General features: G+C 48.6%; 8 protein-coding genes across 8 annotated transcripts; 4 read left to right on the top strand and 4 right to left on the bottom strand.

Annotated features, from left to right (window-relative positions):
- The first annotated feature begins 179 nt into the window (after nucleotides 1–179).
- On the top strand, nucleotides 180–2130 carry BJY04DRAFT_39532 (DnaJ and TPR domain protein). The gene is made up of 2 exons (XM_073720282.1): nucleotides 180–1305; nucleotides 1373–2130. Exons 1-2 carry the CDS (start codon nucleotides 331–333, stop codon nucleotides 1967–1969), a joined length of 1572 nt encoding a protein of 523 aa, XP_073572130.1. The 5' UTR covers nucleotides 180–330; the 3' UTR covers nucleotides 1970–2130.
- Nucleotides 2131–2290: 160 nt separating this feature from the next.
- BJY04DRAFT_206925 (protein-L-isoaspartate O-methyltransferase) lies at nucleotides 2291–3185 on the bottom strand (the record flags this gene model as incomplete). The annotated part of the gene is made up of 2 exons (XM_073713785.1): nucleotides 2291–2914; nucleotides 3084–3185. The coding sequence occupies 2 exons, from the start codon at nucleotides 3183–3185 to the stop codon at nucleotides 2291–2293; spliced, it is 726 nt and encodes a 241-aa protein (XP_073572129.1).
- Nucleotides 3186–3898: 713 nt separating this feature from the next.
- BJY04DRAFT_217234 (uncharacterized protein) lies at nucleotides 3899–4704 on the top strand (the record flags this gene model as incomplete). The annotated part of the gene is made up of 2 exons (XM_073715987.1): nucleotides 3899–4070; nucleotides 4133–4704. The coding sequence occupies 2 exons, from the start codon at nucleotides 3899–3901 to the stop codon at nucleotides 4702–4704; spliced, it is 744 nt and encodes a 247-aa protein (XP_073572128.1).
- A 122-nt stretch (nucleotides 4705–4826) lies between these two features.
- On the bottom strand, nucleotides 4827–7042 carry BJY04DRAFT_39387 (putative dihydrolipoamide succinyltransferase). Its single transcript, XM_073720281.1, has 11 exons — nucleotides 6736–7042; nucleotides 6625–6683; nucleotides 6496–6567; nucleotides 6387–6442; nucleotides 5975–6331; nucleotides 5522–5914; nucleotides 5400–5459; nucleotides 5293–5347; nucleotides 5175–5242; nucleotides 5052–5123; nucleotides 4827–4994 (listed from the first exon to the last, which is right to left on the bottom strand). Exons 1-11 carry the CDS (start codon nucleotides 6900–6902, stop codon nucleotides 4950–4952), a joined length of 1404 nt encoding a protein of 467 aa, XP_073572127.1. The 5' UTR covers nucleotides 6903–7042; the 3' UTR covers nucleotides 4827–4949.
- A 59-nt stretch (nucleotides 7043–7101) lies between these two features.
- Nucleotides 7102–7886, top strand: BJY04DRAFT_39137 (NADH dehydrogenase [ubiquinone] 1 beta subcomplex subunit 9). Its single transcript, XM_073720278.1, has 5 exons — nucleotides 7102–7247; nucleotides 7300–7432; nucleotides 7507–7585; nucleotides 7644–7685; nucleotides 7742–7886. The coding sequence occupies exons 1-5, from the start codon at nucleotides 7228–7230 to the stop codon at nucleotides 7765–7767; spliced, it is 300 nt and encodes a 99-aa protein (XP_073572126.1). The 5' UTR covers nucleotides 7102–7227; the 3' UTR covers nucleotides 7768–7886.
- A 255-nt stretch (nucleotides 7887–8141) lies between these two features.
- On the bottom strand, nucleotides 8142–8710 carry BJY04DRAFT_206923 (histone H2A; the record flags this gene model as incomplete). The annotated part of the gene is made up of 4 exons (XM_073713784.1): nucleotides 8142–8194; nucleotides 8246–8449; nucleotides 8508–8596; nucleotides 8658–8710. The coding sequence occupies 4 exons, from the start codon at nucleotides 8708–8710 to the stop codon at nucleotides 8142–8144; spliced, it is 399 nt and encodes a 132-aa protein (XP_073572125.1).
- Nucleotides 8711–9349: 639 nt separating this feature from the next.
- Nucleotides 9350–9928, top strand: BJY04DRAFT_206922 (histone H2B family protein; the record flags this gene model as incomplete). Its single annotated transcript, XM_073713783.1, has 4 exons — nucleotides 9350–9521; nucleotides 9575–9646; nucleotides 9700–9787; nucleotides 9838–9928. The coding sequence occupies 4 exons, from the start codon at nucleotides 9350–9352 to the stop codon at nucleotides 9926–9928; spliced, it is 423 nt and encodes a 140-aa protein (XP_073572124.1).
- Nucleotides 9929–9952: 24 nt separating this feature from the next.
- Nucleotides 9953–11857, bottom strand: BJY04DRAFT_39295 (cysteine protease ATG4). The gene is made up of 5 exons (XM_073720279.1): nucleotides 11627–11857; nucleotides 11261–11551; nucleotides 11032–11200; nucleotides 10750–10977; nucleotides 9953–10688 (listed from the first exon to the last, which is right to left on the bottom strand). Exons 1-5 carry the CDS (start codon nucleotides 11772–11774, stop codon nucleotides 10331–10333), a joined length of 1194 nt encoding a protein of 397 aa, XP_073572123.1. The 5' UTR covers nucleotides 11775–11857; the 3' UTR covers nucleotides 9953–10330.
- Nucleotides 11858–12891: the final 1034 nt, after the last annotated feature.

The following is a 12891-nucleotide window of genomic DNA, read 5'->3' as shown; positions in this document are numbered from 1 at the left end:
CGTGCTACGGTGGTACCGTGACTATTAGATCCGCGCGTGGTCACGTGCATCGTAATCATACTGTAATCGATGGTAAAGGCCAGACTGGACGGATCCCTCAAGTACAGGTACTCTGTACCTGAGGAGATTCCGAGCCCACCATTGCTTGTGGCCACCTTTGATCATGTAAATTGACCTCTTTACAAGGCTTAACTAGCAGTTTCGTCAATTGACGCTCTTTCGCGTATTTTCCTCAATTGCTGTTCTTTTTTCTTTTTTGTTTAAATCCCAGGGTCTGTGCAATCCGCTTTCTAATCGCATCCTATACAGCACCACGCCATTATCTTCAAAATGCTTCTTCCTTTCGGCGCGATAACGGCTTTCCTTGCTTGCGTGCCGAGTAGCTTTGGGCAGCAGTCGCCAATATCACCTGAGACGCCTATATCTTCCTTGGTTGCTTCCGCGAAGACGCATCTTTCGGGTGGTTCGCCCCGGGAGGCTTTAGTTTATCTCGATGCGGCCATCTCGAGAGACCCGACAAACTATCTTACCGTTTTTCAGCGAGGTGCAGCCTACCTATCATTGGGGAGGCGCTCGCAAGCCCAAGATGATTTCGACCGTGTGCTTGAGTTGAAGCCTGACTTCGAGAGTGCTCTTCTCCAGAGGGCCCGCCTCAGAGCCAATACAGCAGACTGGTCCGGCGCATTAGACGACCTTGAGAAGGCTGGAAAAAAGGCTTTCCCCGAGTACAAGGAATTCCAGAGCGCACGGGATGCTGCTACCCGAGCATTGGAAGCTGAGAGCAAAGGCGCCTGGGAAGCCTGCATAAGCGAGGCGAGTACAGCTATATCGAAGGCTAGTGCATCCCTTCATTTGCGGCAAAGTCGGTCGCACTGTCGTTTCGAAAGAGGCGAGCTAGAGGAAGGCATTAGCGACCTCGTCCACACGTTACAGATCTCACCGGGGCTGATAGACCCACACCTGCAAATCTCATCCATGTTCTTCTATACCCTTGGTGACAGTGACAGGGGTCTATCACAGATTCGCAAATGCCTACATTCGGATCCGGATTCGAAGCCATGCAACAAGCTTTACAGGCGTGAGCGCCAGCTAGCGAAACGACTTCAGAAGCTCGATGATGCAGCCTCCGCGCGCAAGTTCAACAACGCCTTGAACCTTCTTATGGGTGCCGATGGTGAACCTGGTCTTATTGACGATGTCAAGGAGGATGTAAGACAGGCGAGAGAAGTGGGTCACATTTTTTCAGAGTCTCAGGGATACCTCTACACATCGTTGGTTGAGCGAGCTTGCGAGGCGTATAGTGAGGTATGTTATTGATGCGAATGTTATGTTGATGCAAGTGTCGAAGTACGCTAATAGCACGGGGAACCAGGTACACATGCCCAAGCGCGCCACCACTTTCTGCTCTGAAGCACTTGGCTTAAATCCCCATTCTCTACCGGCACTCTTGTTCAATAGCCAGATTGCTTTGGACGAAGATAGATTTGACGACGCCATACGTGCCCTCAACGCAGCCAAGGAGCATCATCCCCAGTCCAAGGACGTCCATAACTTGCTACAGAAAGCCATGGTCTTGCAGAAGCGCTCAAGACAAAAGGACTACTATAAGGTCCTCGGTGTCAGCAGAGATGCCGACGAGAGAGCGATCAAACGAGCCTACCGCCAGTTAGTAAAACAACACCACCCTGATAAAGTCATATCCCAGGGCGTCTCAAAGGAAGATGCGGAGAGAAAGATGGCCTCTATCAACGAGGCGTACGAGGTCCTTTCCGATCCCGAGGTTAGAGCACAGTATGACAACGGCGTTGATCCTAATGATCCAGAGTCACAGGGGCATCCTGCGTATCAGGGGAGCCCATTTGGGGCAGGTGGCGGTGGTCAACAGTTTTTTTTCCGACAGGGTGGTGGTCCGCAATTCAAGTTCTCCTCCAGCGGTGGATTCAACTTTCCTGGCGGCTTCCCGTTCTAGCCGTAGTCATGCGTAATCTGGCTATATGCAATATGAACTCGAGGCCATTGTCTAGATCATTATCGTCCTACTTTGGTAGATCCTCATCACACTCCGCCTCGGCAGCCCTGGAAAATCGAACGTTCAGCTTCAGGTTTTAACTACAGTTACAGCCGAGCCAGCGGGTGGTCAGTTTGGGGGCAATCGTGTTGGGGCTCGATGTCAACAACCAATAACATGGAATACAATATAAGCTATCCAATCTTGAGCTGCATAAATGGTTCGGTTATCAATCTCATCCAAACATTTCAGTTGAGTGGCACGGGTACGTCGCTGCTCGATTCATTTTGGTGGATCGGTCAAGGGCACATAGCTGACTGGAAACACCTTCTCTTTGTGGATGGAACCATCTTCCATCTTGTCCACCACCCAAATGTATTGCCCGCCACCAAGTGCTGTACTGGCCAGGGTACCTTGATTCTGGTCAATGTCGACGGGGATGAACATCCGCCCGGGTGCTCGAAGTTGCTCGACTAGCAGCGGATGGAGTTCTTGCGCGGCTGCGCCAACGTGGATAGCATCATACGGGGCTCCGTCTGGCCATCCGCGGCGACCATCGGCCTTGATAAACTTCACCCTTTCCGCAGCTAGAAGGTTCCGCCCGTCCTCGGATTTTCCCATGTTACTTTCTGCCATGGTCACTAGCTCTTGTATGTGATCAACTCCAATAACTTGTCCCTTCGAGCCTTCGTTGGGTGATTGGTCCATGACAAGTCTGGCAATTACGTGGGTCAAGTACCCCGACCCCGATCCGATATCCAGGACTCGTGAGCCTGGTTGAAGATACTTGATGAGATATTCACAAGCATGTCCATGCATATGAGGGGCGGATATTGTCGCTCCATGGCCTATTGGTTGTGGCGAGTCTGAGTATGGTCTAGAGGGCGCGTAGTGACCGCGATCAACCTTGAACTCTCGGTTAGAAACGCGTAGCAGTTCATTTCGATACATAGTACTTGATGTGCGTGGGCGAGGTTATGATGAGGGAATGACCGGCTAAGGCTCAGTCTTCCGTTTTGCTGGGCATTGATTCGTACACTGTAAATAGTGGGGTTGGGGTGGGAGCGATGCTCACTGCCATCATTGCCCTTTTCACTCTCTCGTCCTTTATCAGACCTTCTCTGGATAGATTCTCGATCAGCTCATTGTTCGTGGATCCGGAACAATACCATGCCATCGTTGCTAAGGTCCTCGACGTTGGATTCGTTCTTGATAATACGTCCTTTAGTAGTTCAAGCATGCAGTCGTTGTAGCACTTGTTGAAAGTTTCGAGCTCTCCGGAATTACCGCAACGACTCTGTATGACGCCATTCCGTTGTCGGCTCACCCACGTGACATATACTGATATACTCTTCGGGTGTATATGATTGAATCCATTCACGTGGTCTCTGATTTGAATGGCTGTTGATACATGTTGTGTCAATGTGGGACCAGTCCTGCTAACGGCACTTTCTTAGTGGGCTTGATTCATGGCGGCGCGCCGCGCGGGGTATATTATGGCAGCCGGTCGGTAGATCCGTCTGATGCGGTGAGTTACCGAGTGACTGGTATATATATAACTAGTTTACATCATCTACCTCAATTGGGAGTAAAACAACCCGACAAGCCTCAAACACACCCCGCGCATTGTCAAATGGACGATCAAAACGAGAATCGGCAGAACGAAAGACGCCACAGACTCAAATATACTAGCGGGCAGCCCGAGGGGTATAGAAAGCCCAAAACACACACTATCCCCCGTTGAAATTGCGACAACGCCGAAGGTGGTCGGTACGAAACGTATGCGTTCGAGATTTGAACCAATCGAAACTCCTACTGCCACACCGAGCTTGATACGCTTTTCGATATACAGGACATCGGTCAACCACACTGCGCCAGAACACTGTCAAGATGTATGACACAAGCACTGGTGATGAAAACGGAGCGAATGAAGACACAAAGGCTGAAGTCGACATTCTCATCCTCGACTACCTCGTGTGTCTAGCCATACACAGAGCCGTAGACGTGACAGACAACCACCCCAAGGGCTGGGGGAGAATCTGGGTAGAAGATGCGACGACCAGTGAGTATAAAAACCAAATGCAGTAGCTGGATGCGCAGAGCACTAACACACCAAGGGGTTAGTGCTCATGTCAATACACCCACCATCAAACATGCCCATCGATCTCGAAATAAAGGTTCAGATACTAGAAATTATCCGCTCGTTCGTTCGACTTGAGGAAGCAGAACCACCAGAGCCAACGGTGCTAGCAGAGTTAGCAAGCACATTTGTCTCAACATGCATTTCCACCGGCAAGTGCCTTAAGACATCTGCCATTGACATTGCAAACCGACTATGTGCACACGCAGCGCTCATAGAATATGAAAGGAACCAGAGGCCTGGCCATCAACAAGGATTTATCGAGAACCTGGTGGATATGTACAAAATGTCAAAGGGGCGGCGGGATCCCGAGGATGTTTCGGCCTATTTCATCAATATGCCTTCGGCAACGGGTATTCCGGTGGAAGACTGGCTTGAAGCCATTATCCAAATAGCATGCTATAACAGAGCTAAGCTAGCAACCCCCTTGAACAACATAGTTTACATCATGGAGTCGCTGGATTCACCCGTGTTGTTACAGCTCGAGAGAGGAAAACTCGGTAACCTGACTCGGGCTGAGACGCAGGAACTGAAAAAGAAAATAGGAATGTATTGAAATCGGTTTCCTCGCTTGATATGTTGAGTGAGCCTGAATAGTGATTATTTCTATGTCGCTCGCATACTCCTTTATACAACACAAGAGGCGCTTGACAGACATCTAGCAGTGAGAATGAGGTGGACGCAACGAACAAGAAGGCGAATCGTGTACACCGAAGCCTGAACATTGCTATACATTGCACATGTGGCTTTCAATAATTTACAGTACAAGTGAAGGCGAGTCAATAGTGAAGAACAATCACCCTAGCCCAACAGCATCCGACGGGGATCCTCAATATACTCCTTGACCTATTGATACTTGTTAGACGAAGCCTTGTGACAGATAGCCACGGAAAGAGGTATTACCTTAACCAAGAATGTGACAGCCTCCCTGCCATCAAGAAGGCGATGATCGTAGGTGAGAGCAAGATACATCATCTAATGAGCATTAACACCCCGCTAAATGGTTTCGGGGAGCAATAACTATACCGGGCGGATTTCAACTTTGCCATTAACGGCCACAGGCTTATCCTTGATCGCGTGGAGGCCAAGAACAGCTAAAGGATATCACGTCAGCAGATCACCGCACCCATTGGAATATACGCACCTGTTTGGGGTAGATTGATAATAGGAGTACCCATGAGGGATCCGAAAACACCACCCTGCAAAAATCATCAGCAGCTAGCTCGCAGAAAAGGCAAGCGATAACCTTACATTACTGATTGTGAAAGTACCTCCAGCCATATCCTCAATAGTCAGCTTGTTGTCGCGTGCCTTAGTAATAGCAGTTAGCAACGGTATATATAGGGAAACAGGAATGTCTCTCCGGACCGCACCTTTTTTCCTAGGTCTGCGATGGCCTTTTCGACTCCAACGAGATCCATAGCCTCGGCGTTGCGAACCACTGGTGTTACAAGCCCCTTCTCCGTGGCGACAGCAACACTAATGTCAACATAATCGCGGTAGACAATAGTATCACCACCATTGGGCCCCTCAATAGAGGCGTTGACAGCGGGAACATCCTTCATGGCCAGGACACATGCGCGAGAAAAGGCACTCATGAAACCTAGCTTGACACCCGTCTTTTTCAAAACATCATCCTTGTAAAGTTTCCGGAATTCCATCAGTGAAGACATGTCAACCTCATTGAAGGTGGTGAGGGAAGCTGCCGTGTTCTGAGATTGCTTCAAACGTTCCGCAATTCTGAGTCTCATACGGTTCATTTTCACCTTCGCAGCAAACTTTGTTAGAAATAATCCCGCAGAGTTCATAGAAGGATATCAACATACCCTCCTCTCCTCGCGGCTTCCTATGGTAGACTTTGCGCCCTCGGAGCTCTGGTCCTTTGGCTGCTCCCGCTGCGACTGCTTTTGAGGTTCCGCCGCAGGGGATGGTGATTTTGCTGGCGGAGAGGATTTCTCGGCAGTGCGAGGAGACTGTTCTTGCTCTGGGGCTTTTTGTTTCTCGGGCTCCGAGCTTGTAGAGGCAGGTTCCTTGGGCTTCTCCTTGGCTGGCTCAGACTTGCTCTCCGGGGCACCACCGGCCTCCAACTTGACAAGATCCTGACCAACTGTAACCGTGTCCTCCTCGTTCACCAGTAACTCTTTGATAACGCCAGATTCGGGCGCATTGACCGACACATCGATCTAAACAATGTAAGCGAGTGATCACACTGCGCGAGTCTGCTAGACGAAAACCAACCTTATCCGTTTCGATTGTTGCAATTTCCTCATCCCGCTCAACATAGTCTCCGACCTCTTGAAGAAGTTAGCAAAGATAAGTCCACATGAAGTGTGATAATTGTACGCACGCTTTGAGAACTGTTTCAATGTCCCTTCCGTAATAGACTCGGCCATCTGCGGAACCTTGACGACGGTGTCGGCTGAGAAAATAGTCAATACTTGCATAATTGTAAATTAAGCAAATGTGGCCCGATTACCATAGGTTCGGATTTGGTAGCTTCCGTTAATAAAGACATTGACTCCTGGGAATGTGTTCCTGGAGCAATCAGCAGTCAGAAAGAGATAGCTAGTAGCAGCGGGTACAATACCGTGGGGACGGGGTTGATTGCAGGCCCTGGAATGACTGCAGCGCAGCTCTAGCGCCATGGGGGGGCTTGATTGATGTAAAACTCCTGCAGCATGTTTGACGGGGCAAGCGAGGCATAGACCGGAGACGCTGCGCAGAGAGCTGACGAAGGGGTAAGCGGGAAGCCATGATGACTTCAAACAATCGGACTGAAAATACAGGTTATGCGCGTCGAATAGGGAATTGGGTAAAGGGATACAGCGAAGAGATGCGAGGTATACCTGTTCAAGCTTGGTGAAGCCCGGGCCGAGAAGTGCCGGAAATTCCCTCAGCATGAGCTCTGCGCCTGGACGTGGTAGTGACGGAATATCTTTACTACGGCTGTTCGGGTACGCAGAAGCGCCAAATCAGCACATTCTATCCCGTTCAGGATCTTGGAAGCTGCTCTAAAGGTGCCTTTGGCTCAAACATCCCGTTTCTTCGCCACGTGTGACACTTACTACTGCCGCTTACCATGCCTCTTAACCCCGTCCAGTGAGTTGATATTCACCGGATTTATTGGTCCTGCCTAAATCTCATTGCATAGATCACTCTACCGGCGCTCTTTAAAGCTCGCCCTGGATTGGGCCGTCCACAGACATATTTGGAGAGGCCAGGCAGTCTATATACGGTCACTTTTTGAGGCAAACAGAGACGTCCGTGATCCCCGACAACAGAAGGTACGCTATCCCATACGCGTCCTTTCCTCCCGCAGGTCGGGACGGTCACGATGTTGTTTGCCGACATGATCTAGGTACTACTCCGCGAGACAGAAAAGCTACTAGAGACATGGAAGCATCCTGACCCCTACCGAGCCCCGACAGCCCCTGGTGGTATGTGACCATAACCCGGCAATAGCTATGGACGTTGATCCACTGACACAAATTACAGGGAGCAAATATGAAAGAAACTTGCCTGTTCGCGAACTGCCTTGTGAGTTTGACGGCAGACGCCAACTAGTGGAGGGCGTTGATAACTAACCTGGTCAGATGCTGGAGATGCTAGTAAGCATTAATCATGGGCAGAAAATAATAGACGTGCAAGGAGTATTTACGAGCGTTGTAGCAACATTTTATCCTAGTTCGAGTTGATATCGATAATCTGAACCCAACAATAGACCCAAATTCAACGTGGAAAGTGAGTAGATTCAAGGTCGCAAAGAAAGGTTACGGAGTGAGCGAGGTTCATGATAGAACATATAATTGAAGTCATTGAAACTTGTCGGTATCATTCCATGCCGATGGGCATAATTTACAACAGTAAAAACAAAACGCATAAAAATTAAAAAGAGCCATAAACGTGCCCAGTCCAGAACCCCGTTATCATGTCAGTAAGAGAACCAAACCACGCCGAATGACAAACCCCAAGCAAATAAAAGAGAAAAACAGTTCACAGCTCCTGGCTACCCTTTCCGGCCTTGGGGGTCTTCTTGGGGAGAAGGTCTATTGCGAGGTTAGAAACAAGGCATCTCGGATGGATTGAACTCAACGTACTCTGGTGGATGTTGGGAAGAACACCACCCTGGGCGATGGTGACGTGGCCCAACAGCTTGTTCAACTCCTCGTCGTTCCTGATGGCAAGCTGAAGGTGACGGGGAATGATACGGGTCTTCTTGTTGTCGCGGGCGGCGTTTCCAGCGAGCTCCAGAATTTCGGCAGCGAGGTACTCCAAAACGGCAGCGAGGTAGACGGGGGCACCTGCGGCCACGCCGTTAGCTGTGAATAAACTACAAGAGCAACCCGAAGGAAAACTCACCAGCACCAACACGCTGAGCATAGTTGCCCTTGCGAAGAAGACGGTGGACACGGCCGACGGGGAAAGCAAGACCGGCCTTGGATGAACGGCTGTTTTGTGAAGTGTCAGCTTGAAATCGTATCCGCTTGAAGTTTTGAGAGCTGAACATACGACTGAGCGTTCTTGCTGCCGCTAGCCTTGCCACCAGATTTGCCTCCAGTCATTTTGATGGTTGTGAGTGGGTGTTGATTTTAAAGAAAGCAACGGATTTCCAAGGAGATTGGTAGAGCGTAGTATTAAGGTATGGTCGAAAATGATAGCGAGAAATGGGGAGGGGACGACAGTTAACGTGACGGACTGCAAGGCATATATAACAATAGCTTGACGAAGACACTGGGGAATGCAGACGCGTTTCGGATCACCCTCTCGCTTAGCGGGGTCGGCCAATCAATGAGCGGATCATCATCAACTGTCCCCGTCGGTTGGTGTCGTCATGTCACGACTACCCCATTCGGGATAGCGCTAAGACTAATCAGGAGACCTAACAGTACTGTAATGGGAGCACATGCACTCCACCAATAGTCGCGTGTTTCACGCCGGCTCAGCTTCCTAATCATACAAATCATACGTTACCGTTACCGTATCGAAAATCTGGCTCCTTTGTGCTTCTTAGATCAACATGTTGTTTGGAGCCGAGTATAAGTAGCACGCCTCCCTCGTCACCGCGTATTCTTAACTTTCCATCCTCCTCTTCATTCAACCCCTCCACATTAACGCGTCGACCCGTGTGCTTTCATCTCCATCCATACCCAGTCTCTTCAATTCTTACTAAACCCGCTTTTCGAATATCAACATTTTCAAAAATGGCTCCCAAAGCTGCCGAGAAGAAGCCTAGCACTGGTGGCAAGGCCCCTGCTGGCAAGGCCCCTGCTGAGAAGAAGGAAGCCGGAAAGAAGACTGCCGCTGCTGCCTCTGGCGACAAGAAGAAGCGTGGAAAGACCAGGAAGGAGACCTACTCTTCTTACATCTACAAGGGTCAGTTGTGCACGAGCGATCCCGTGTTTTTGACGCGTCCTAACTTTGAGTAGTTCTCAAGCAGGTGCACCCCGACACTGGTATCTCCACCCGTGCCATGTCCATTCTCAACTCTTTCGTCAACGGTATGTCTTTTCGGATACTCTTAAGTGTGTGAGATGCTAACTGCTCATGAAAGACATCTTCGAGCGCGTCGCGACTGAGGCCTCCAAGCTTGCTGCTTACAACAAGAAGTCCACCATCTCATCTCGAGAGATTCAGACCTCGTGAGTTTCGTCGCATACTTGCTGCGTGTTCCAATCTAACAACTTCGCAGTGTTCGATTGATCCTGCCCGGTGAACTTGCCAAGCACGCCGTGTCCGAGGGCACCAAGGCCGTTACGAAGTACTCTGCATCTGCCAAATAGGCTTTCGTTGAACCGTTTTGTCTTTTTATTTTAATTGCACGGATATGCTTTTGTTTCGTTACTCGTCATCTTAAACGGTTTGAGGCGGCGGGTTAAAGGGTGTTCGCGGGATTTTTAACGTGTCATGGGATGGTCTTTTTTTCCTACTTGTTCTATTTCCCCTTGGGTCAAATGTTTTCATTCAACGCTTTCACTTCTTAAGGAGACATGGATGCGCTGTACCATAACTCGGCTTCTGGAATCGGTTATATACTCACCCTTCTAGATCTCGAATCCAATGCTTTCATGAACTTCCTAACTTGCTTGCTATCAAATTCTTATTCGCATCATATTCGCGTGTCTTCCAGGCTGTGTGCGGATTTCAGTTTATGGCTTACAGGTTCGTCAGTTTTCATAGCGTGTTCAATCGGTATCATCGAAAGCCTCAACTTCATCCAGTGCTTCCTCCCGGCCTTGCCACGCGATAATATCAGTTTCGCTGATGACATTGATAATCGACTTCACAGCCGTTGCGGCGACGCGGGTTTTCCAATTCTTCCAGTCTTCTTCGTCTTTGATAAGAAAGCCTATCAGCATGCTAGGATCCATGTCTTGAACATGGAGTCTTCTTAGTCGGCGAGTATGATATGTATCGACCTCTTCCTTCGGGAACAGATCCCCTGATTTGTGCGCTATGGTGGGCTGAGTGGTGTGCGGATCGAGGTAGAAGAAGTGTGCGCCTTGGAACCCGATGAAGTAATGTGAAGCTGAGGGGCGTCCACTGTTTCGGTCACCAGGCATTAGTGGTGGTGTCAGTGACTGTCTGGGACGTTGTGACGTACCCAGCAATGCCTACTGATTGTGGGAACTGTAGTACAGCTTTCAGTCCCTCTCGATATGCAGGGGTAACGTGATCAATTCCAAGTCTGAGGCCTAGCAATATGAGCGTAGGAAGGACCACCCCCTGCTGATTACGGCTCGCTTTCATGAACTTCTCCTCGAACACGTCTGAGTTGTCATTCGTGATGTATACTCGGGGCGTTAGGTGTGTGTGCGCCACCGAAAGTCCTCTGTTCCACTGTTAGCTTCGTTCCCTGGCACCAAATTTCTATCCGCGTTCTTACTGTATGCATCTGGCAGCGGCAGATGGCCCGAACCATTCCCCGGGTTGTTTCCCACAGAACTCAGCGCCATGTTTGACGAAGTTATGGATGGAGAATGGCGCATCTGGGGAATCAGCAAACAGCTGCAGTATCGGAATTTCTTGTTCGGATTCGTCCCTGCGTCGCCAATCTATCTGGTGTCAGCAAGTTGGGTTGTGATACCATGTACACCACGTCTGGGAGTCCATACTACGGCCCATCGATAGGATGACCATCGCATTCGCCAGCAGGCTTTGACCCGACCGTATCATACAACCCCATCCGGTGTCGCTTGTGAACCCTTGTGGATCCATTAGTTGGTTCCTGAGGCGTACACTTAATGTTAGTGGTGTTGTTCCAACTCCGGTGCCTGTGTCTCTTTGTATAGGTGGGAAGTGTGATCTGTATGTCATCCATATTCTGGATTCGAAATCAAGGAGGAATGTTTCTGGCCAGGTGGGTGGGATTGCGCTTGTTGTTCTCGCCTGTGGGCTGTTGTTGTCTGCTCATCGTGTCAGTGCCTTTTTTCGATGGACATTCTATGTAAATTCGGAAGGTGTGCTCTCGTGGAACTTACCGGGTTCCTTGGATGATGGGTTGAGTGGGGGATACTCGATCCCAAGGCACCATATGGACAATTCGGGCTCTTGGTCGTTTTGGGGCTCAGGGTCCCAGATGTACTGTATTATTCGCTTCCTGCATCGTTCTATATCCGACGTATTCATGTCTGTCGTCTCTTTGTGGGTAATACTGGGTGTAGCTATCACTCCTTCTGTGGGGTGGGATTGTTGGTGTACGATACGACGATATGGTCGTCTTACGTGATTTATCAACCTCAGTCGTTGTGGTAGTTGATATGTAATATGTTGAGGGTCTCGCTGTTGCTCGACATCAGAACTTGTTTATTGTAGTGCATGCGACCATCTGATTATGTGTCAGTCGTGGTGTTTGTTCGGAAGGCTCCAAGTCACATAGGAAGTTGGTGGTTTGGGTATCGCAGGTCACGGGGTACCACCACAAGACCGTATACATTGTATCTGGGGTTGCTTGCGCTCCACTTACCTTGGCTTTTGTATTTCCTGGTAGGTGATGGGGGTTGGGTCTAATATATTGTGCTCTACTGGCTGTGCCTGTCTGTCTGCTGCCCGTGGTATGTTGATGATTCATTGTGGCACTAAGTATACCTTATATATATATACACATCTATCTAACTATATCCGTAGCCACTTTGTATTGCAGCAACAACCGCGTGGTGGCAGACATAACACCAGCACATACCAGTTATCTACCCAGTCAAGCTCCGCTGATATGACACCCCAACCAAGGATATAGACCAACATACGGGGGATATTTCGCTTTCGAGAAACCCTAGGAGGCAGGTTGGGGGGGGAGTGTCTTGGGGGACAGGGTACATGTTTTTAGGGACAGGGCTTTAACCTAATATAGAATTACTTAATTAGGAATACTAAGTTATTTTTAGGGATAGAATAGTAGGCTAACTATTTTTCTATACTATCTTTAGGGTTAATTATAGTATTAAGGTTTTAAACTATATAAGTTAAATTAAGGGTTTATTATTTATTAAATTTATAATTTACTAGGTATCTCTATATAAAATTTAACTATAAATAATTACCTACCCTCTTTAATTGATTTTAATAATAACTTTATTTTTAAATATATTAATTTTTTAAATAGCCATCTTATATTATCACTATTTTATATATATTCCTTTTTAAAAACTATTATTAAAGCTATATAAAGCTAGGCACAGGACTATAAATATATAATTATTAAATATTATATAAATAAGGATTGGAATAATTTTTTCAAAGCTATTTA

The sequence above is a fragment of the Aspergillus karnatakaensis genome (genome assembly GCF_047715665.1).
Source record: "Aspergillus karnatakaensis strain CBS 102800 unplaced genomic scaffold BJY04scaffold_19, whole genome shotgun sequence".
In the NCBI taxonomy this organism is placed as follows: Eukaryota; Fungi; Ascomycota; class Eurotiomycetes; order Eurotiales; family Aspergillaceae; genus Aspergillus; species Aspergillus karnatakaensis.
The sequence above is the reverse complement of the archived record's forward strand: the minus strand, read 5'-3'. Positions and strand labels throughout refer to the sequence as shown.